The sequence below is a fragment of the Baudoinia panamericana genome, assembly GCF_000338955.1.
Source record: "Baudoinia panamericana UAMH 10762 unplaced genomic scaffold BAUCOscaffold_3, whole genome shotgun sequence".
NCBI lineage: Eukaryota > Fungi > Ascomycota > Dothideomycetes > Mycosphaerellales > Teratosphaeriaceae > Baudoinia > Baudoinia panamericana.
Window position 1 is genome coordinate 1,717,677 of NW_006911259.1, and position 20,513 is coordinate 1,738,189.

Consider the following 20,513-nt stretch of genomic DNA (forward strand, 5'->3'; position numbering starts at 1 on the left):
GTACAGAAACGTGCAGGGTTGTACGGCTCACCGTTGGTACGATAGTTGGTCGTGACGATAATGACATCCTCGTAGCTGGCGAACGCGCTGCCGTCATAGGCAGCCTGACCCGCGTTACCGAACTGAAGCGATCCACCGTAAATCCAGAACAAGACCGCACGGCCGTCAGCAGGCGCTGGCGTGGAAGGCGCGTAGACGTTCAGGTAGAGGCCTGCTTATATCAATAAAAAGCTCTCACTAACATTCACGCTAGACGTGAGGGCTTACAGTCTTCGCTCTCGACTGGCGCAGGCGTATTGTACAGCATCTGGGTCAACTGTTGCGCCGCCAGCGGATAGTTGAACTGCTGGATGCACGCCGGTTTCCACGCAGTGGCGTTGATGGGTGCGCTGAATGCTGCTGGCGGCACAGCCGGTGCGAAGCGGAGTGGGGGGCTCTGTGCGAAAGGGACGCCGAGAAACTTGTTCACACTTGCGCTTGCAGCGGGAAGGGAAGTAGTCGTTCCGATCACAACGCCGACGTCAATGGTCGCTGTTGGGCCTCCTCCGGGATAGCCGCACGACACGCTGGCAGCCGCTGCACTGCTGGATGTGCTAGCTCGGGCTGACGAGCCACTGGCCGCAGATGTACCGCTTGTTGCACCACTCACAGCCGATGTACGGCTCGTTACAACACTGGCAGCTGACGTGCTGCCCGTTGCAGCGCTGGCTGCTGGTGTACTGCCCGCTACACCAGTGACTGCTGAAGTACTGCCCGCTACACCAGTGACTGCTGAAGTACTGCTCGCTGCAACGCTGACTGCTGCAGTAGTTGTTGCGCCGACACTAGCGGCCGCAACACCTGTAGACCATTGCCAAGGGCCCCAAGGTTGGTTAGATCCAGTATCAGAGCCATGCCAAAAAGGGATGATGTTTGCAAGCGAGGAGCCGCAGAGCAGCGCAGCAAGTGCAAAGAGACGAGTCATCCTTGCTTCGTGGATTGGGAAAGAAACACAGGACGTGACCTACCATGTCCAGCGTAACGCCTACTTATACCGCCGCGGACAGCGGCCACAACAGTGTACCTGTGCGCATGCATTTGGTGAGGAGTAGATGCGAAGGAGCGGGCGAGATCCCGAGGCCACAGACCGGTAGAGGCATGACGTCCCTGTTCCTGGCTGAGTCGTCCGACCATAGAGACGGACAGGAAGTTACCTTGTACCGAGGTAGGTACGAAGTGACATGAACTGTTCACCTCGCATCTCTCGGTGAAGTGAGATGGAAAGTCCTCGCGTGGCTTGATGGGTGAAGCGGGGAAGGAGCACGCTACGTACCGCAGACACATTTACAGCGCAGGCCATGCTACATCTAGATCGGCAGAGTGAGCCGTGTTCCTGCTTGGACGGGGAATGCCATGCTCCAAACCTTGACAGGTAATGAAAGGCTAGAGTTTGCACTTACCGCACGTGGCATAGCAGCTAACTCCTCGTACCTGAGCAAGCAATTGCCTCGGCAGACTGCTCGCATGCAGTGCGCATTACCGGTCCATCTGATCTGAGCATCACCGCAATGCTGTCTGTCCTGCCGAGCGAGCAGGTCATGGCGTATGCTGGAGAAAGCGACTCAATACGCAGATTGACTGTACGCTATTGCCATCTTTGTCTTCCCTTGCCTCTTCATTTTCCGAGCGTACTCATCAGCCTTCTCCTGGAATATGCTACCGTCAAACACGCGCCGGACGTCTTCCTTGCGCATGATACCATCATCGGGCCAGAGAAGTAGGTACACCGCCAACCCTGCAAGACGTTAGCGACCCTACCAGCATGAACACCTCGGCGGCACTCACACTCGAATAACGCCGCGCCCCAGCCGAAAAAGTCGAATGCGAATCTCTGCCCTTTTAACGCCCGCGCCAGGTCATACAAATCCAGCCCACCCTTGTTGTCACTATCGTACTTCGTGAACAAGTTCTCAAAGTTCTGCGGCTGGAAGCGTCCCTCTGTATCGTAGCTCATACTGTCACTCCCATGCTTGCACTTGTGTACGTGCTTTATCCAGATGCGGAAGAAGGGATCTGGTAGGATGATTGCTGGGGCGGTGGGATACGACAGCGCGCCGTGTATGATGACGACAGCTAAGGCGGAGAGGAAGAGATTCCACCCCCAAGCTCGCACGCCAAGCCATGAGTCGGACGGCCAGATGACGCCGTCGCCGTCCTTGTCCCAATAGCTGCAGTGCTGCTGCACAACGGTGAGATGGCGGTGTCGCTCGGCCCAGTTGTCCTGCTGCGTCCCGTCCGGTGCGTCGTTGGTGGCGGCAATGGTCGCGCGGGCGGTGCCGGGGTCGATGAGACGGTCTTGCTTGCTGGGAGCGTATGGAACGCGCTCGATAGTCATGGGACACGCGTCGATGCACACCGAGTATCTACTCCACGCGTGAGCATCCCATCCAGATACATAGCTTTCGCAAAGACCCACGGCTTGTCCAACGGGTAGTCATTGACCGCCTTGCCATACTCCTTTACGAGCTGCCTACTCTTGACAGTCGCATTTACGTCGCCATCATGTCTGTCCGGTGCCGACGCGACGAGAATGTCGTAGTACGACTGCCTAGGCGGCATGGTTGAGCAGTGTCGCCGTACGCGGGCTTACACCAAGCGCAACTGGTACGCCACAAGGTTTGGATTGAAAGTGCAAGGTAAACAATGAAGCTAAGCAAGAAGAAAGTTCGTCGCCGGCGTGCGCCTGCTCAACATGTGAAAGTGCAAACATGTGACGTGTAGACTGCTCAACGCCGTCTACCCGCGGGCCAAGGCCGATACTGTAAGGCATTATCGTCTGGTCAACATGACGTGTCAGTAAGCGAATGCGAGAGAGTCAGCTCGTACAGCATAGCCGTACTTTGTTCTGCAGACCCGACCTCGCGACGAAGACCACATACGTGCCGGAAGACACACCACTGAGACATCGACGAAGCTCACCGGAGTTTGGCATACGGAGACAGCCGCTAGTTTCGCTCTCAGGCACACCAATCATAAATCGAGTGGACTTGTACACACATTGAGCGGAGACTTTTTGTCTTTACGAACTTACTACATTTGCCTCTCAAACAGCCACCCAAGGCCCTTCCGGGTATCTTCCTTCCACTTCACGCCTTGTGTTATGTTGGGAAACAGATACCAGAAGCAGTGCGGGCATCCCGGATACACATCGAGCTTCGTCTCAACACCCGCCTTTGACAGAACGTCGTTGTAGCAGATACCTTCGTCTCGGTTAATGTCCATCCCACAACTTTGCAGATATGTCTTCGGCAGCCGCGCATGTCCACTGGGCCACAATGCTGCCTTGAACATGGGCGAGCTGAAGTCACCCTGTAGGCACGTATCAAAGATGGCTTTCATTGTCTTGCTAAGCAGGGGCGCGTTCAAACACGCCTCATCGTATCGAGAGCGGTAAGTCGACTTGTACTGATCCGGAACACTGTTCGGGTCGAAGTACGATCCCACTGTCAGGAAGATGCCGGTCAAAGGCGGCTGCAGCGCCTCATCGCGAGCCTTGAGCGCCAAAGGCGCCGCTATGACTGCACCCGCACTCTCCCCACCCAGCACAAAGCCTGCTGACGGATCGGCGCTGAAGTCACCAGCGTGTGCCGTAATGTGCTTCAAGGCATCCCAGCTGTCGTTGACCTGGTAAGGGTACTTGTACTCTGGCGCCAACCGGTACTGTGGAGCAACGGCAATGCAGCCATGATCCAGAACAGCATTCCGACAGATGATCTGGTGCTCCGGGACGCCAATGCAGCCTCCTCCGCCGAAGTACCAGACAAACAGCGGCCTAGGCTTGTTGACGGAGCTTGCAGGACTATAAACGCACATCCGCAGGGTTGTGCCATCTCGCGCTTTGTAGGTGGCTTGTGTTTCCAGGACGCCTTTTGGAGCAGGTACGTGTGGTAAGGCCTCTCTCTGAGCGCGAATTGATCGAATGACCTCTGCCGGGTCCTGGTCTGCGCTGGGCTGCCACAACTGTGGGATGAATTGTAGCTTCTCCGCAATCTCCTGGTCGATGTTTGAAAGCTTGTCAAGCTCCTCCGGCGACGGCAGACGCGTAGTCATTATCGCAGCCCGACCATTCGAGGTGTGACAGGAGGTTATATCAATAACTTATTTAGATTGTTCGTTGAAGCCGGCGTCCATCAAATGCGGGGTTTCGGCAGACGCTGGCCGTCGCTCTGCATTAGACCGCTATTCGTCCTGGTTGCCATTCGGCTCCGGCGAAGAGTTTCCAGAGCTTCCCATCGCGTGGCTACCGAACCTGGACACCGTAGCCCGCGGAGGCGAGCGTGGTCGATGCACATCTCAGTCATGATCCCCTCTCAGCTCGTTCAGCACAGCCCTCATCCTCTGCGCACTCATCCTCTCAAAGCGATCCACAACCATGGTAAAGGTGCCTCTTCCGCCCGTCAGCGAGCGTAAATGCTTCAGATATCCAACCATCTCCTTCAGCGGCACACGAGCCACGATCTGCTTGGCGTCTCCAATCGCTGCATTAGCATTTCCGCTCGCATGTCCGCCTGCAAATGGATCTGGTGGAGCATAGATCTTATTGATGTCAATCACTGTTAACGCTTGCGACGATGGGTCTGCCGTCTCCGAACCAAGAGAGACCACATTCCCACCTCGGGCACTCGAGATGTCGTGGACCACTGAGCCTAGCGTGTCCTCATCTACACTGATGGTGACGAGCATCACCGGCTCCATCATCACGGTCTCTGACCGCTTTGAACTGTCCTTGAGTGCTTGCTGAATCGTAAGGCGAGCAGCAGAAGAGATCGCCGCAGCCGTAGTGTTTGCGAAGACATGCTTCGCCGGGTCGAACGTTATGTTGACCTGTGTCGAGTGCATCGGATAACCATGAGCTGGGCCGCGGGCGAAGGCGGCAGACGTTCCGTTCTGTATAGCCTGCAGTATTGCCGACAAGGGTAACTGCTCTGGGAGACCTGGCTGCTCTTCCACAACTGACGAGCCATCCGCCCCGAGCGTTGGTGTGGAAACCACCAAGCGATTGTTGTCTGCCAGCTCGTAGATACGAATCTGCTCGACTTTTGCTTCTAGCGTTCCCTCAGCGGCGGGCTCGACGGAAGCGGTACAAGCAGCTTTCGAGCTCCTACCGCCGACGTCGCGGTCGAAGACTTCGGTCAGCTCGCCACTGGCCGCAGTGATAGCCTCGCGATATCCAATCTCAATGCTGCCAATCCTCGCCTTCGCTTTCAGATCCGCGACAAGTCGATCCCGCGCGATCTCGAGGTGTAGCTCACCCATGCCTGCCAAATGCGTCTGCCCGCTCTCTTCGTCTTGGCTGACATGCAAGCTAGGGTCTTCGCGAAGCAGTAACGCCAGGCTTTCCTTGATGTGTTTCTCCTCAGCCAGACTCTGCGGCTCGACACTCACGAAGAACACGGGCGGGGGCACATTGATCGGACGGAGCTGTAGGTTGTTAATTGGAGCCGGAGGGCCGGTCTTCGGATTGGCGCCGGTGTAAGAAACGAGGGTGTCGCCAGTGCGTGCAAATTTGAGGCCCGGGATGACGCCGATCTGACCCGTGGGGATAGAGTCGATGTCCATGGCATCGTTGGCGTACATCTTCAGTAGCTTCTGCGCTCGCTCTGTCGTACTGAGACTGGTATTCCATAGCGGTGCGTTTCTGTTAATCGCTCCGGAGTAGACGCGCACGTAGACGAGGACGCCACGTTTGGGATCGGCGACCACTTTGAACGCGAGTGCGCATGACTCAACGCTTTGTAAGGCATAGGTGGCTTTGGTTTTGCTGATAGCTTTTGAAGCGGTCTGAGAGCGGTCTGGGCTCGCTGCTGCTACTAGATCACCGGAGAGGAAAGCTGAGAGGCCGCCTCTCACACCGTGCCCAAGACTGATTTCTGGATCTGGTCGCTCGTGCGGTGATGGTAGCAGGTCAACGACAGCGTCTAACAGCGGCTGCACGCCAACATTGCGGAAACTAGCTCCGGCAAAGACAGGAGTGACCTGCTGTGGATGATGAAGGATGCATCTCCGTAAGCTTGCAACAATGTGCGTAGGAGGGATCGCGAGATGATCCTCGTCTACTTCGAGGTACTTCTCCACCATTTCCTCATCATGTTCGGCAAGTAGCTCGACAAGCGCAATCCTCGCCTTGCTCAACTCCTTGGCTAGCTCAGCGTCAACCGCACTTAACTGCTCGAGAGCAAACACATCGACTTGCTTACCGTCTCCGCCCGAAGCATAACTAAGGCCTCGAAGATTGATCACATCGCCCAGCCCCCTCAGGGAGCCTTCACTGCTCCACCATGGGATCGAACAGACAGCCGGCCAGACGTTAAGCCTAACCCCAACCTCCTTGACGGTCTTACCGAAAGCTGCACCATCTCGGTCGAGTTTGTTGACATAGACAAGCCTGGGAATCTGGTAGGCGGAAGCTTGCGACCACACCTTTTCGGTTTGCGCTTCCACGCCCGCTACGCCGTCAAGGATGCAGACCGCGCCGTCAAGCACTCGGAGTGAACGCAGGACTTCGAACGTAAAGTCGGCATGTCCAGGCGTGTCGATAAGGTTAACGTTGTGGGGTGTCAAGTGTCGTGGCTGCTGAGCCTTCTCTGGAGTGCTGTCCGGGATCCATCGATGGTGCGGGGACGGTGGCCAGGAGAACGAGATTGCAGCGGACTGAATCGTTATTCCTCGTGCGCGTTCAGCAGGCAAGAAGTCAGTGACGGTGCTGCCTTCGTCGACATCTGAAAGCGGTCAGTCAAGACTAAAGATTGCCGTGAAGCAGCAGTTCATGGGAGTGAGAAGGAAACAACGGGTTCATACAGTACCTCCTATTCGCCTAGTATAGCCACTGTAATACAGCATACGCTCTGTCGTGGTGGTTTTGCCCTGGACGCCGTCGAGGTGAGCATGTAGTCGCTACCTTCGGAATCTGAAACATACGGCATCGATGTGTGCTATGATTCCAATGTTTCTTGTTCTGTCCAGGGCAGCTTTCGCCGCATCTTGCCGCTGAAGTGGCGCATGGCTTCGAGATGAGGTTGAAAGAAGCCTACGCGGCCAAGAGCATTCGCCTTGAGTGATCCTTCGTGCGTATCGTTGCCGCGCCCATCTCAAGATCATCCCATGAACAGCTGAACAGTCCCTCACCAGCAATTCATCGAATGCGCAGTGCTATCGACAGGCAAAGGAATAAAGATAGAGGTGAGTCTTTACGCTTTTCGGGGATCATGGACAACGGTGCGGGCAGCCCAAAGCCAAGCTGCAGCAGCGACACTACCGTACCCTTCCACCTCCCTCATCATGCCTCTTCCGCCATGACCCATCCCTACACACGTGACGAAGCGGGATCGAGTACTAATAGTAAAGCACCAGTTGCACGCACACCGTCCAACCTCCGCTTCCAGCGACGCCAGTCCGAGCGCGCTTTCTATGAGGGTGCCTTGAGAGACCCCAATCAGCCTACCATGGATTATAGTACGGGAGGAGGGCAGAGTCCGTGGGCCAGTAGCCCGGAGGCGAACAGGACGAGCTTTGGCGACGGGCCTGGTGGGAGCGGTCCGCGACATGATCTACCTGGGCCTGCCATGCCGGAGCATCAGCGGGAGGAGCATGGTGCCAATGGCACTCAAGCACAGGCCCAGCAACAGGGGCATGCGTATCAGCAGCAGCAACAGCCTGGGTCGTGGTCGCCCGAGCAGCAACAGCAGTGGCATTACCAGCAACAGCAGCAGCAGCAGCAGCAGCAATACGGCCCGGGCCAAGACCGGATGGCTGCCGAAGAGGGCAGACGTCCACACTCGACTCGCTACCACAACATGCCACCGCACCAACAACAGACACGGCAGCAGCACGTGCCGCAGTACAAACTCCAGGCCAAGATCACAGGGCTGGAGAGGACGGGGAAGAAGGACCCGATTCTGCGCTTCGATGTCTACGTATGCAAGATCTACGACCTCATGAATGTAAGTAAGCTGCGAAAGTCTTGGCTGACATTGACCACCAGACCAACCTGCCCAAGTTCAGGACCACCCAGTTCCGAGACATCCGCCGCACGCACTCCGAGTTCGAGAAACTTGCCAATCATCTCGTGGCCTCCAACCCAGAAGCTTTGGTTCCCGCTGTGCCACCACCGTCTTCGAGCGCCGGAATGGGAACGGACGAAGATGAAGCACGCACTAAAGCTGCGATGCAGAGATGGCTAAACGTAGTCTGCAGTAACGACGTGCTCATGCGAGACGAGGAGATGGTGTTCTTCGTCGAGTCCGACTTCGGCTACTCGCCGGTTGTGCGGAAACGGCAGCCGGCGACGGGTGTACGGCGAAAGATGCTCAAGCAGTTCGCGCCGCCGCCAGACGACACGCCGGAGCTGCTTGAGAGCAGGCCGATCGTGAAAGCGTTCTACCTCGGCGCGATGGACAGCCAGCAGAAACTGGACAAGGTTGTCCGGCATAGGCGCTCACTTGGCGTTGCGGAGTCGGATCTAGGCATCAAACTGGCTTCACTCACGGCACAAGAGACGCATCCTGGACTTGGCAATGCTTACCGCAAGCTGGGCAGGGTCATCCAATCGACCGGCGACTTTCATGCCGCGCAAGGGACGGCGGAAGCGGCGACGCTTTCCGACCCCCTCGCGTACCACAGCAGCGACGCCTTGATCGTGAAGGAGACGCTCACGAATCGGCACATCCTTCTGCGCGAGCTTATCCAAGCCCAACAGTCCACTCGCGCCAAGCTGGCCGCCGCGGACCGCCTCAAAGCCTCATCCAGCGTCAAGCGTGACAAAGTCGACGAGGCCATCTCCGCCCTGGACGAAGCACGCAGTCACGAATCCTACCTGATGCAGAAGACGCAGCGCGTGACTGCTAACCTACTAGTGGAGAAGCGGAAATGGTTCGCCCGCACGGCCGCCGACATGCGTGCCAGCATCCGCGAGTACGTGATTCGTGAGATCGAGGCCGAGCGCCGCACCCTCGCCACTTTGGAGCAAGTCCGCCATGATGTCCGCAACATTGACGCCTCGGGTGGTCTGAGCCGACTCGGAAGGGAAGCTCATCCAGTCGTAAGACGCACTAGCATGGCGTCCTCGCAGGGACCAAAAGGCGACGCCTGGTCCGGCGTACCCAGACGGCCGGACGGGCTCAACCGAAGCATCTCCGGGAGTTTCGTCGCGGGGCAGACGGTACCTGAAGAAGGCGAGGAGGAGGCGGAAGAGGGTGGGGCGGAGGGTGCGGTGAAGGGGCGGAAGAGGGGTACGAGTAGTGTCAGTAGTTTGACGAAGGTTGAGGAGGACGATGATGCCGATCGGGTGGATGCTAGGAACGCCGCTTCGAGGTTGGCGCAGACGACGTTTTAGGCGGACGGCGAGGATTTAGCAATGTCTGGTACGATGGGCTGGTGCGACAGTGGACGAATGGTAGGCAACGTTGTGGTGGTGGGCAGATTGAGGCAGAGTGTTGCCGAGTCGGCGAAGATGGATTTCGCGACTTTGCGGCGTAGTTGTCGAAGGCCGTTGGCATGTGTGGCTGACAGTTTTCGGACGGTGAGGTTGCTGAGGAGAAGGTCACCGTGGGAGTGATCAGTAATGAATATTGTTGCTATACGGCCGTCTTCGGGGCGGGCTGTTACCAACTATGTGAGCGGTACAGGCAGAGCACCGGACATTGTGTATGTAAGCCGGTGTTCGCAGGCGAAGCGGAGGAACGTTTGGAGCAGTGAGTACGAGATCAGGTTAGACTGGCTGCACGATTGCGCAGAAAAGTGGCCCAAGCTTCGATCCACGCGCTACACTTCGCAATCAATTCCCAGCTGGTATCGCATCCAAGCCACATACCAGAACGCGTTCGGTGCAATATGCCGCCGTGACAGTAGATATGTAACACTGCCCATATGCGAGAATGGTAAGTAGAGTACTAGGTGTAGTACTCTTCATATATATCCATCCCTCCGCTCATGTCGCTTTTCTCTCGTACCACACGTTTGACCTCATACACATCCGGTCGAGCAAGAAGAAGTTGGAAAGGACCAAGAATCACAACCTGAACACTGAAAAACACCACATCTCACCACCTCCTTGTCTTTCTGAAGCTCTTCTCCATTTCTCTTCTCTTGCACACCCCAACAATAATGGCCCCATCGACAAACCACGCAGCCTTCTGTCCAGCCCCAGGCAAACACCTCCCCTTCACCGTCTCCCCCGCCCCCTACACCCAACCTTGCGCCGGCGAACTCGTCATCCGCACCCACGCCCTCGCCGTCAACCCGGTCGACCACATGCTCCCGGACTTCGGCACCTTCATGTTCACCCACATCAAATACCCGGCCGTCTTCGGCTTCGACGTGAGTGGTGAAGTCGTCGAAGTAGGGAAGGGAGTGACGCGGTTTCACGTCGGGGATCGGGTGGTGGGGTGTGCGTTCGGGGCTGACAAGGAGCGGAATCGGAATGCGGAGGGCGGGTTTCAGGAGTACGTTGTTACTATGGCGGAGCATACGAGTCCGATCCCGGATAGTCTGTCCTACGAACAAGCGGCCGTCATCCCCCTCGGTCTCTCCACCGCCGCAGCAGCTTTATTCCAAAAAGACCAACTCGCCCTCCCCTATCCACCCTCCAACGGCGCTCAAGCGGAGGAGAAGAAGAAGAAGAACGAAACCTTGTTGATCTGGGGCGGCAGCACAAGCGTAGGCTCCAACGCCATCCAACTCGCCACCGCGGCGGGCTACGACGTCATCACCACTTGCTCGCCGCGCAACAACTCTTACTGCCAATCCCTCGGAGCGGGAGCGTGCTTCGACTACAACTCCCCCACCTGCGTCGCCGATATCGCCAAAGCCTTCCAAGGCAAACTCTGCGCGGGCGCGGTGGCGATCGGGAACGGAGGCGTGGACAGGTGCATGGACGTCCTCGCCCGCACCGACCAAGTGAAGATGAAGGCGAACAGGAAGAGGTTCATCGCCATGGTCTCCTTCACCTTTCCCACGCCGATGCCGAAGAGTTTCGTCTTCCCGCGGTTTATAGCTTGGATGATTTATTGGAATTCGGCCATGGCAATCAAAGGGTGAGCAGACCGGCACTGTACAATTCAACGCCCTTCCTCCCCTCCTATCATACTCAGTGTATAGCCAGCTGACTCTCTCTCTTTCTCCTTCTCAGACTCCGCCACGGCATCACCCACCGTTTCACCCTCGTCAAAGCGGGCGATCATGGAGTCGGGAAGGCGATGTTCGAGGACTTCTTGCCAAAGGCCTTGGCGGAGGGGAGGTTTGCGTGTAAGCCTGATCCGGTGGTGGTGGGCAGGGGTTTGGAGTTTGTGCAGACGGCTTGTGAGAGGTTGAAGGAGGGGAGGGTTAGTGCGGGGAAGTTGGTCGTGACGCTGTAATGGGCACGGCGATGCTACTTGAGGGGTGTTAGAGGTACTGGGGGAGTATGGAAAGGTGGACGTGCATATTGGTGTGGGATTCAAATGTAACCGCTTGAACGCACTGCAGAAGACTGGCCAAAGTGCAAATTGTAATGGTAATGTTAATGCGCATGCCCCCACTGCGTCAGAAGCGGTAACAACATCCCTCCCACCGTAACAAGCGTCTCCACCAACTCCGGCCCTTCTCGCTTCACCGGCAGAACCGGTTGTCCATACATCCCAGCCTCCATCCCATCCATCCCCATCTCCGTCCCCGGCACCCCCAAGTACCCATTCCCCGCAACGTGCACATGCTCATGCCCCGACCCGCTCTCTTGCATCGTGTGCACCGCAACATACAAAAACGTGCCCGCGCTAAACAGCAACAACACGCCCGTTGCGAACTCCGCGCTCGCGCTTTCTCCTAACACGGCGGGGGAGTACCCGCCGAGTCGGATGAGTGTCCAGGTGAGTACAGCGCCGGCGGGAGCGGCGCAGGAGAAGATGAGGAGGTGGAAGCGGGCCATCCGCTTTGAAAGGCCTTGTTTGAGCAGGACGGCGGTGAGGCCGAAGGCGGCGGGGGCTTTGTGGATCATGAGGGCGAGGAAGATGATGAAGGTTAGGTTTTGGGTATTAGAGGTGGTGGTGGTGGTGGTCGAGGCTCCGAGGGCGATTCCGTCGGCCACGGCGTGGATTACTAGGCCGACGGTGGTCGAAGACGCTTGGGTGTTGGCGTGGTGGTGTGGGTGCGGGTGCGGATGCGGATCGCTGGAGGAGAAGGTGTCGGTTGTGGGGGTGGAGAGGGAGGCGGTGTCGGAGGTGGAGGTGCGGGGGCGGTTGAAGCTGAAGGAGTTGAGGCTGATGGAGAAGCGGCGGGGTGGGGAGGGGGAGTGGGTGGTGATGTGGCGGGGGAGAGTGTCGATGAGGTACATCAGGATGAAGCCGGTGATGAGGGAGATGCCCACCCAGGCGTGCGGGTCGCTGCGGGGGGGTGAGTAGGTGTTCTGATCGGGGGTCGTGCCTTCGTTGTTCGGTATCGAGTCGGGAGCGGAGACGTCGTCTTCGCGTGTGGGGTTGACGGCGTGGACGTCGAGACGGTTCCCCGTGGCATCCGCGACCGGCGGGCCGAATCTCTGCCAGTCGGTGAATTTGTGGGTGATTCGAATGTCGGGCGTCCAGACGACCGGTCCGCCCGTTGTGAGTGATCGTTTCATGCGGCTGTGGCTGTGGCTGTGTGTGCTGCCATCCGCACTGTAGAGCGTCTCGATGCCTTCGGGGATGATGACGATCAGAGCCGTTCCCACCAGCACTCCCGTGCCAAGAGCGGTCATGAGGCGGAGTTGTCGTGATGTGAGGGAGAAGGAGAGTGGGAGTGCACCGGCGAGGAAGGAGCTGCCATAAGAATTAGAAAGAGCGTGGTTAGAGTGGGAAGGAGCGAAGCAACTTACGCGCATGCCATTACAACACATAGCAACACCAGAGTGAAGACTCCCTCCTCCATCGTGGGCGAGTAGTTGCTCCTCAGCCGCTATGTGCGAGGGTTGTAGTGAATGTCTTCACGTCGTCGTCGTCGTCGTCTGCTCCAGCTGTCACGGGCCATCACCGAGCGTTGACCAACATCCCCACCACACCGTTCGATAATAAATATAATCAGAGTAGCAGAGTTCGAAGCGAAGCGAAGCAGTTGAAAGCTTGGGAGGTGGAAGCTTATAATCTTCAGCCTTATCGGGACCCCTTGGAAGCAAACCCCTCGGGAGACGGGACCCTGTGCTCCTTCCCCTGGGCGTTTGGCTGGCTGAGGCTTGAGCTGGACACAAGCCTCTTCCGCACAGACCAGCCGTCGTCGCGTCTCAGTCGCGTTCAATGTATGTGTGCACCTTTCGTCTTACTCATCGTTGATTAGCCGCCCATCCACGCATTAAGGCCAACATTGTCAATATACTGCGTGAACCAAACAATACTCAACCGTTGGCTGCCTGCTATCTTGCTCTGCTTCGCGATGGACGGCGACGACGAGCTCACCGCCGAGATCCAAGCCCAAGTGGAAGAGTGGTCGGCCAACAGCAAAGACTGCTTCACTCTCCACATCCGCAAGGGCGATCGCAACATCGCCACCTTCCTTCCAGAGTTCACTTACGAGTTCTTCGGCGAGGAAGAGGCCATCTTTGGCTACCATGACCTCTCCATCGATCTGTTATTTGCGGCACATGATATGCGACCGAGCCTCAGCATACACCATGGCAAAGTGTTTCCGGCGCAGAGCGAGAGTATACGACCCACGGATATCAAGGCGGCATTGAGGGGTTACTTGCCTGATGAGGCGCTCGATGGGCGGAATGCGAAGCTGCTGAGGGAGGGGACGGGAGCGGACTGGACGCCGCCGGGCGAGGAGATACACGCGTATGTCAAGGATGGGGAGAGGTATGAGATCCGATGCGCCAGCTTAGCCGACCCAGAGGCGAGGAGGGTGCTGGAGAACATGCAAATCCTAGTGCCCATGTTCATCGAAGGAGGCAGTGTGCTACAGCTCGAGCAAGACTGGTCGACGCAGCGATGGAAGATCTTCCTCCTCTACCGCACCGACAGCAAGCCAGCACCAAACACCTCACCCTACACTCTCGTCGGCTTCGGGACATCCTACCGCGTCTTCACCCTACCCGACCGAAACCACCCCAGCGAAAGCGAGAAGCGCTTACTAGACGATGTTCCACTCGACACACTCCTCCACCAATCAAACCAGCCAGACCAAAGCATGACCGACCGACAAAGCCCCCTCGACTTACCAAGCCGCGAACGCCTATCTCAATTCCTCATCCTACCCCCGTTCCAAGGCAACGACCACGGCAAGCACCTCTACAACACAATCTACACCCACCTCACCTCCTCCCCCAACATCCGCGAATTCACCGTCGAAGACCCCAACGAAGCCTTCGACGACCTACGCGACCGCTGCGACTTACTCCGCCTTCGCTCCACGGTCCCGGAATTCCTCAACCTCCGCATCAACACCGACATCCCCGCCGACCGCCTCCTACCAACCGAACCAATACCCACACACCTCATCATCACCCCTCCCGCCCCCACCACACTCGACGGCATCCGCGCGCAAACGAAGCTCGAGAAACGACAGTTCGATCGACTGGTGGAAATGCACACCCTCTCCCTCATCCCACCCCCGCACCGGTCGCGAAATCGTATCACGCGGAAAGAGAAGAGTAAGAATGAACGGGATCGGGCGTATTACTTTTGGAGGCTGTACGTGAAGGAGCGGTTGTACGTGTTTAATCGCGAGGTGTTGGTGCAGGTGGAGCGGGGGGAGCGGGTGGAGAGGTTGGAGGCGGCGGTTGAGGGGGTTGTGGAGGGGTATGCGAGGATGTTGGAGAAGCTGGGGAGGGATGAGATGGTGGAGGGAGAGAGGGGGGAGGGGGAGGTGGGTGGGGGAGAGGATGATGAGGTTGGGCTGAGGGCAGCCAAGGGACAGCAGAAGAAGAAGAAGAAGAAGCGGAAGGTCATTGATGAGGAGGATGATGGGGAGGATGAGGACGAAGAGATGGCAGTAGGTCGTGCGAATGGAACGGCGGGGCACGGCGGCGGCGGTGCGTCTAAGAGGCCACGGCAGACGTAGTGTCCTCTCGCCAGCTTCGCACGCGCGATCTCTTGCACCGCTTGAAGCGTACAGGCTGGAGCTGCATGGTGTTGATTGATTTTGATGGATAGGGTTTAGCATGGCGTTCGGGGTGGAAATAAATGCATGACAACCCTGCGATGAATTTGTTCGTATGATGGATGCGTTGTGTCTTCATGTTGTTCTGCGATCGCGAACGTGCAGTCACCTTCTGCGGCACGTAATGGTCGCGGAAAGACGCATGCTTACGGCGAACCTGGCATAGAAATACCTTAACTAGTGAATCGGTGTATGTTGTTGTCTTTTGCCAAAGTCTTCTTGTTTTCCGCAGCTCCAGGTTCAGTGGTAGTGGTTTAGTTCCGGTTGAAGACGTTCGAATTCGGTCACGAGATCGATGACGGTTCGGTCCAAACCAGCAACATCTGGTTCCAGTTTCAAGGTTGATGATGCACACGGTTGGAAACCAACCAGTGAACGTGCCTCCAGATCACTGCTGCGCTGTCTCGCTCTTCGATCAAGGCAGGCAATGAAGCGGCAGAGTTGCGAATACGAGCAAACCTTCCGTACGTAGTATACTACACTGGCATCGCCTCATCTGGGTCGCTTACTATGGTGCAAACGTAGGTACAGTTTGCCGTTGGAAGTACTGCGCACCCTGTAGACAGAGAATTGCTCGGCATGGCTACGTAAACGCCTACATCCACTTGCCAAGCGGTATTGCGACCGCAGACTCAATCCGCTCACCTTCCCACGTGACTGCTCCTAGCACCTGCAAGTTGCCACCAGAACGTGCTCGCGAATGTCTTATCCATCCTCCTGAACATCGGCCACGTCCAGTCGTATAGCCTTTCCACCTGTAAGTAACGGGAAGCAGTTAGTTGGCCCAATACAACCCCTGAGCAGCCGGCTCTGGCTTCTCCACAAAGTTCCTGCCCATATGCCTGAACGTTTCGAATGCCTCGCGAACCTCTGCCTTGGTTGCGGCCTCGCGGGAAGGATCGCCTTTAGTATTAAGCATGCGTCTGTCGAAGATCGACCCCAAGACCCCGTTGACCTCCTTGACAGTGACGTCCAGCGCGAACAGAAGGCAGTAGGCGCGCAGGAGATGGTTGCCCCATGAGGAGAGGTCCTTGGTCTGCCACACACCTCTTACGATCGCCTTTGGCTGCAAGCGACGCTCCAGAAGATCGCTAAGCTCACCTCCGACAGCCTTGTGCAAGTTCATCATGCGGTGAAGCTTGTCTCCAAACTTAGTACGAATGGGCTTGTCATCCGCATAATCATCATCGGCAGGGTCTGTGGTGGGCTCCGCAGTGTAGTGACCTAGATATCTCCGTCAGGGCGCTTCCATAAAATTCAAACACGGTATACAAGCTTACTGAAATCACTGCCTACCACTGGATCCTCATCATTTTCTACTTCACCGAAACCGTCGAACTCGCTTTCCTCATCGGAACTTCGATCAGAGACGTGGTCTGCAGTGCAGGACGCTATGCTTTCCGTGGTTCCTTCTCCATCATCATGGGTGAACTGGGGTGTGTAGGATGCGGATGTACCCTCCGACGGCGCTTTAACAGTGTCAGCCTCACTCCCATTATCGAAAGCCGCTTCTTGAGCTTCAGGTTGTCCCGCTTGTGCTTGCGACGCCTCGACGGCGGGTGGCGGCTGATCTTGCATCCACCTCTCAACGCGTGTGCGATACGGTAGCTCCATTGTGGCAGCGTGTGCGAGTGTGGTGAGCGGTGCGAGCTTCAACTCATAGTTATGGATATGAAGTGTGGGTGAACGTGGGTTGAATTGGGTGTGCCACACGACCTCTGTCGGCATCATGTGCGCGCTTACGTAGGCAGCAGTCATTCACGCCCCCGGCTACACTTCGGCAGCCATTAGCAATAAGGATATAAACTTGTTTGCAATCGAATATCGGTGCGTAAAAAAGACTGGCCAGTTTACCGGCTACTGCCACATGTGATGCATCACGTGTCGGTCTGAATGTTGGTCGCATCGCACTTTCTGGGGGTTAACCGCACGTATATTGATAAGCTACCAGAGTCATGACGACGGGCGGGAGTTGCGTGCGAATGTTCTTGCTGATGGACCTGTCGTAAGATGGGCCTGGACGACGCATATAGCATCTTGCATTGTAGCTCGGTTGGGACTGCCGGGTAATGAAAGTCGTGTCTGCGTTCCGCGGCGGAGGCTTCCCCCTGAGCAAAGTACACTTCGGTGTATGATCTGAGGTTTTGCTCCTTTTTTCCTCATTGCTGGGCATGCATGTCGCCTCCTTCGTGCTCTTGTCGCAAGCTGAGTTTCAGCATCACTTTTTTACACCCATGCAGTACTTACCGACTTGCCATAAGCCGACCTCTCCCCTAGCAAGGTCGGTGTCACGATCTTAACATCTAACATTTGTCGGAAAAGCCACTCAGATCGCATTATCGCACCTACTAAGGGTTGGAACAGGTGCTTCCCATCAGCTTGAAGGAAAAATTGCGGATGCGGTTCCTCACTAACCTTCTGCAACCCGCAGGCGAGGAGATCCCCTCTGCACTTCCATTCTCGCAGCACTTCCGAGTGGCTGGCGACGCAGCCCTCAATGTGTTGCAGCATCGCAAGTCTGCTGCGCATCTCCTCACAGTCGGTCAAATAGCAAATCAATCGACCGCAACGTCTACGTGTTCGAGCAGTAGCCGACACCAACATCTCGCTCTTTGACAAGCTGATTGGACATGCGGAGATAAGGCGAGAGGTTTGACCCATTGCTTCTCGAGCTCGCCATCGAGGATACTCGTAGAGAGTACGGCTATACAGCCGCTGCTTAGCGACAATCAAAGAGCGATCTATCCAGGAAGCAGCAATCTACCGTCCTACAAGCCTGTAGCAACCCTTCGCTCATGGATCACTTCGCCCGTTAGACAGCCAAGGTACGCACCCTACAGGCTACATCACGCTTTAGTGGAAGAATGTGTATGCGCAGCGTCGATGTTGGCGGCGAGGATGATAGATCGACCAAATGCAGCGTGAAGTGAGGTCAGAAGAGGTGCAAGTCTAAGCGCAGCTAAATTCGGAAACCGGTGCAATCGGCCCGGCACACTCTTCTAGCACAGACCCTTGATCTTCGGAGCTTCGTAGGGAAGGAGCTCAACCAGAAGCTCAGATCACGGGAAATCCATCTTACACATCGCATTCATCTCCCACGCGACCGCCCTTCGCTTCATCACCTTCCTTTCATTAACCTTCATTGCGGCGAATCGAGGATGTTGTCTAAATTCGTACCGCGCGCCTTCGCGGCACCAGCACGATTCAACGCCGCCGCAACCGCAACCCCCTTCAAAGCCGCCGTCAGCCCAGCGGTAGCGGTAGCAAGACGATCAGTCACCACCGATGCCGCGAGCAGTCATGCCGAGAAGGCGGATGTTCCTGCTGTACGACCCTTCCCATTCCACCTCGCAGATGAGACCCTCCCCTCCCGTCCCTTTACTGACCGAGTGCTTGTTACATTGCATAGGAAGACGACAAACCCTTCCAAGTGAAACTCTCCGACGAATCCTTCGAAACCTATGAGCTCGACCCGCCCCCCTACACCCTTAACACGACCAAACGCGAGCTCAAGCAAATCTACTACGACATGGTCGCCGTGCGCCGCATGGAAATGGCCGCGGACCGTCTGTACAAGGAGAAGAAGATCCGCGGCTTCTGCCATCTATCCACCGGCCAAGAAGCCGTGGCGGTGGGCATCGAGCACGCGATCGAGAAGAGCGATCATGTCATCACTGCGTACCGGTGTCACGGGTTCGCAATGATGAGGGGTGGCACTGTGAGGAGTATTATTGGTGAGTTGTTGGGACGCAGAGAAGGGATTGCGTATGGTAAGGGTGGTAGCATGCATATGTTTGCTACCGGGTTCTATGGCGGGAATGGCATTGTCGGCGCGCAGGTGCCGGTGGGTGCGGGCATTGCGTTTGCGAATATGTACGAGGGGAAGGAGAATGTGACGTTGGCGTTGTATGGTGACGGAGCCAGCAATCAGGGGCAGGTGTTTGAGGCGTTCAATATGGCCAAGTTGTGGAATCTGCCGGTTATCTTTGGGTGTGAGAGTGAGTCGTCACCATCTACCCTACCGCCAACTCTGCGTGGACGTGTGCTAATATGTTCTGAAGACAACAAATACGGCATGGGTACCGCCGCCAACCGTGCCGCAGCCCTAACGGACTACTACAAGCGCGGGCAATACATCCCGGGTCTCAAGATCAACGGCATGGACGTCCTCGCCGTCAAGGCCGCCGTGCAATACGGCAAGGAGTACTGCCGCTCCGGCAAAGGTCCGCTCGTCTACGAATACGTCACGTACCGGTATGGAGGCCACTCCATGTCCGACCCGGGTACTACGTACCGCACACGAGAGGAGATCCAGCGCATGAGGAGCACGAATGATCCCATTGCCGGGTTGAAGCAGAAGTTGTTGGATTGGGAGGTTACGAGCGAGGAGGAGTTGAAGGGGATCGATAAGCAGGCGCGGCAGGATGTGGATGAGGAGGTGGCTGCCGCTGAAGCCATGGCGCCGCCGGAGCCGACGCCGGAGGTGCTGTTCGAGGATATCTATGTCCGGGGCAGTGAGCCGGCGTTCATGAGGGGACGCGTTCCGGAGGAGAACTTTTACTACCCGGAGCGACCGGTTCAGGTGAGGCTGTTTTGACAAATCCTTCGCGGGGAAATGTATGGTGCTGACTGAAGTTCCCAGGTGCCCAAATCCCCAGCACAATCGGCATAAGCGGCATAACAACACCACGGTCTTGTGTGTAGTTCGCAGCGCTGCACATTCATCACTGCGATTTGGAAGGCTGGCAGACAGGCAGGCAGGCAGGGGAGAGCGATGGCGTAGGAATGCTACCGGCGACAGCGAGGCGTCAAAAGTGGGCTGCATTGTACAATCTGACAAGCGTGCTTTTCTCCATATGTACTTCGTACCAGCGTGCGATTGATTGATCAAGAATGAATTGGTATAATCCCATCTCGGTGCAGATCTGAGCGCGTAGGTATGGTGACTGGAGTGTATGCAGGGCAAAAGCCCAGGGTCAGCAAATGCCGTGATGCAGCTTGACGAAAGATGCATGTGAGCTGTCGAAGTGCTGGCGGCTGGAGCGGGCGGCGGTGGTGGACTTCTCACACTCACCATGTACAAATACTATAGTCCGCCATACAACCTCAGTGTTTCTCGTTAAGGCATGGTTGATCGTGGTCATCTGTTCTGCCGTTTTCTCTCGCCACGCCGTTGTAAAACATTGGTCAGCACCATCGAAAGTGGGTGGCAGATCTTCGGCTTCTCCAAGCGAGACCAGGACTTAGGGACATCGAGTGATCGGCGCGGGCTGAGAGAGGGAGGGAGGGCGAGTTGGAAGTTGTACACCAACAACAGCCCACTGTTCGCACTACTTTGATATCCGTTGCTTTGCAAACCTTTGGTTTCGCGTGGTCTT

The 20,513-nt window shown here is 56.7% G+C and overlaps 11 protein-coding genes across 11 annotated transcripts; 4 read left to right on the plus strand and 7 right to left on the minus strand.

Annotated features, from left to right (window-relative positions):
• Positions 1-30: 30 nt before the first annotated feature.
• BAUCODRAFT_401010 (uncharacterized protein) lies at positions 31-1,256 on the minus strand. Its single transcript, XM_007676075.1, has one exon. The coding sequence runs from the start codon at positions 962-964 to the stop codon at positions 245-247; it is 720 nt and encodes a 239-aa protein (XP_007674265.1). The 5' UTR covers positions 965-1,256; the 3' UTR covers positions 31-244.
• A 26-nt stretch (positions 1,257-1,282) lies between these two features.
• On the minus strand, positions 1,283-2,430 carry BAUCODRAFT_401149 (uncharacterized protein). Its single transcript, XM_007676076.1, has 2 exons — positions 1,825-2,430; positions 1,283-1,774 (listed from the first exon to the last, which is right to left on the minus strand). Exons 1-2 carry the CDS (start codon positions 2,372-2,374, stop codon positions 1,602-1,604), a joined length of 723 nt encoding a protein of 240 aa, XP_007674266.1. The 5' UTR covers positions 2,375-2,430; the 3' UTR covers positions 1,283-1,601.
• Positions 2,431-3,055: 625 nt separating this feature from the next.
• BAUCODRAFT_401463 (uncharacterized protein) lies at positions 3,056-4,210 on the minus strand. The gene has a single exon (XM_007676077.1). It carries the CDS (start codon positions 4,087-4,089, stop codon positions 3,070-3,072), a length of 1,020 nt encoding a protein of 339 aa, XP_007674267.1. The 5' UTR covers positions 4,090-4,210; the 3' UTR covers positions 3,056-3,069.
• Positions 4,211-4,332: 122 nt separating this feature from the next.
• BAUCODRAFT_64763 (uncharacterized protein) lies at positions 4,333-6,879 on the minus strand (the record flags this gene model as incomplete). The annotated part of the gene is made up of 2 exons (XM_007675525.1): positions 4,333-6,758; positions 6,843-6,879. 2 exons carry the CDS (start codon positions 6,877-6,879, stop codon positions 4,333-4,335), a joined length of 2,463 nt encoding a protein of 820 aa, XP_007673715.1.
• A 19-nt stretch (positions 6,880-6,898) lies between these two features.
• Positions 6,899-9,370, plus strand: BAUCODRAFT_573719 (uncharacterized protein; the record flags this gene model as incomplete). The annotated part of the gene is given in 3 exon segments (XM_007676078.1): positions 6,899-7,218; positions 7,390-7,983; positions 7,998-9,370. 3 exon segments carry the CDS (start codon positions 7,179-7,181, stop codon positions 9,368-9,370), a joined length of 2,007 nt encoding a protein of 668 aa, XP_007674268.1. The 5' UTR covers positions 6,899-7,178.
• A 770-nt stretch (positions 9,371-10,140) lies between these two features.
• On the plus strand, positions 10,141-11,073 carry BAUCODRAFT_120648 (uncharacterized protein; the record flags this gene model as incomplete). The annotated part of the gene is made up of 1 exon (XM_007676079.1): positions 10,141-11,073. The coding sequence occupies one exon, from the start codon at positions 10,141-10,143 to the stop codon at positions 11,071-11,073; it is 933 nt and encodes a 310-aa protein (XP_007674269.1).
• Positions 11,074-11,294: 221 nt separating this feature from the next.
• On the minus strand, positions 11,295-13,110 carry BAUCODRAFT_31702 (uncharacterized protein). The gene is made up of 2 exons (XM_007675443.1): positions 12,860-13,110; positions 11,295-12,803 (listed from the first exon to the last, which is right to left on the minus strand). Exons 1-2 carry the CDS (start codon positions 12,910-12,912, stop codon positions 11,534-11,536), a joined length of 1,323 nt encoding a protein of 440 aa, XP_007673633.1. The 5' UTR covers positions 12,913-13,110; the 3' UTR covers positions 11,295-11,533.
• Positions 13,111-13,295: 185 nt separating this feature from the next.
• BAUCODRAFT_31703 (uncharacterized protein) lies at positions 13,296-15,334 on the plus strand. The gene has a single exon (XM_007675444.1). The coding sequence runs from the start codon at positions 13,411-13,413 to the stop codon at positions 15,034-15,036; it is 1,626 nt and encodes a 541-aa protein (XP_007673634.1). The 5' UTR covers positions 13,296-13,410; the 3' UTR covers positions 15,037-15,334.
• Positions 15,335-15,895: 561 nt separating this feature from the next.
• On the minus strand, positions 15,896-17,127 carry BAUCODRAFT_401652 (uncharacterized protein). Its single transcript, XM_007676080.1, has 2 exons — positions 16,416-17,127; positions 15,896-16,359 (listed from the first exon to the last, which is right to left on the minus strand). The coding sequence occupies exons 1-2, from the start codon at positions 16,891-16,893 to the stop codon at positions 15,911-15,913; spliced, it is 927 nt and encodes a 308-aa protein (XP_007674270.1). The 5' UTR covers positions 16,894-17,127; the 3' UTR covers positions 15,896-15,910.
• BAUCODRAFT_401651 (uncharacterized protein) lies at positions 17,128-17,888 on the minus strand. Its single transcript, XM_007676081.1, has one exon. The coding sequence runs from the start codon at positions 17,794-17,796 to the stop codon at positions 17,362-17,364; it is 435 nt and encodes a 144-aa protein (XP_007674271.1). The 5' UTR covers positions 17,797-17,888; the 3' UTR covers positions 17,128-17,361.
• Positions 17,889-18,156: 268 nt separating this feature from the next.
• On the plus strand, positions 18,157-19,913 carry BAUCODRAFT_31706 (uncharacterized protein). Its single transcript, XM_007675445.1, has 4 exons — positions 18,157-18,461; positions 18,545-19,133; positions 19,197-19,717; positions 19,778-19,913. The coding sequence occupies exons 1-4, from the start codon at positions 18,294-18,296 to the stop codon at positions 19,805-19,807; spliced, it is 1,308 nt and encodes a 435-aa protein (XP_007673635.1). The 5' UTR covers positions 18,157-18,293; the 3' UTR covers positions 19,808-19,913.
• The last annotated feature ends 600 nt before the right edge of the window (positions 19,914-20,513 follow it).

Excerpts from the sequence above, each read along its gene's own strand:
- BAUCODRAFT_401010 (XM_007676075.1), bottom strand. The coding sequence starts at position 964 with ATGACTCGTCTCTTTGCACTTGCTGCGCTGCTCTGCGGCTCCTCGCTT.
- BAUCODRAFT_401149 (XM_007676076.1), bottom strand. The coding sequence starts at position 2,374 with ATGACTATCGAGCGCGTTCCATACGCTCCCAGCAAGCAAGACCGTCTC. Across the intron at positions 1,775-1,824 it reads GGGCGCGGCGTTATTCGAGT|GGTTGGCGGTGTACCTACTT; the intron begins GTGAGTGCCGCC and ends AACGTCTTGCAG.
- BAUCODRAFT_401463 (XM_007676077.1), bottom strand. The coding sequence starts at position 4,089 with ATGACTACGCGTCTGCCGTCGCCGGAGGAGCTTGACAAGCTTTCAAAC.
- BAUCODRAFT_31702 (XM_007675443.1), bottom strand. The coding sequence starts at position 12,912 with ATGGAGGAGGGAGTCTTCACTCTGGTGTTGCTATGTGTTGTAATGGCA. Across the intron at positions 12,804-12,859 it reads TGTGTTGTAATGGCATGCGC|CTCCTTCCTCGCCGGTGCAC; the intron begins GTAAGTTGCTTC and ends TTCTTATGGCAG.
- BAUCODRAFT_31703 (XM_007675444.1), top strand. The coding sequence starts at position 13,411 with ATGGACGGCGACGACGAGCTCACCGCCGAGATCCAAGCCCAAGTGGAA.
- BAUCODRAFT_401652 (XM_007676080.1), bottom strand. The coding sequence starts at position 16,893 with ATGACTGCTGCCTACGTAAGCGCGCACATGATGCCGACAGAGGTCGTG. Across the intron at positions 16,360-16,415 it reads AGTGGTAGGCAGTGATTTCA|GTCACTACACTGCGGAGCCC; the intron begins GTAAGCTTGTAT and ends GGAGATATCTAG.
- BAUCODRAFT_401651 (XM_007676081.1), bottom strand. The coding sequence starts at position 17,796 with ATGGGTCAAACCTCTCGCCTTATCTCCGCATGTCCAATCAGCTTGTCA.
- BAUCODRAFT_31706 (XM_007675445.1), top strand. The coding sequence starts at position 18,294 with ATGTTGTCTAAATTCGTACCGCGCGCCTTCGCGGCACCAGCACGATTC. Across the intron at positions 19,134-19,196 it reads GGTTATCTTTGGGTGTGAGA|ACAACAAATACGGCATGGGT; the intron begins GTGAGTCGTCAC and ends TATGTTCTGAAG. Across the intron at positions 19,718-19,777 it reads ACCCGGAGCGACCGGTTCAG|GTGCCCAAATCCCCAGCACA; the intron begins GTGAGGCTGTTT and ends TGAAGTTCCCAG.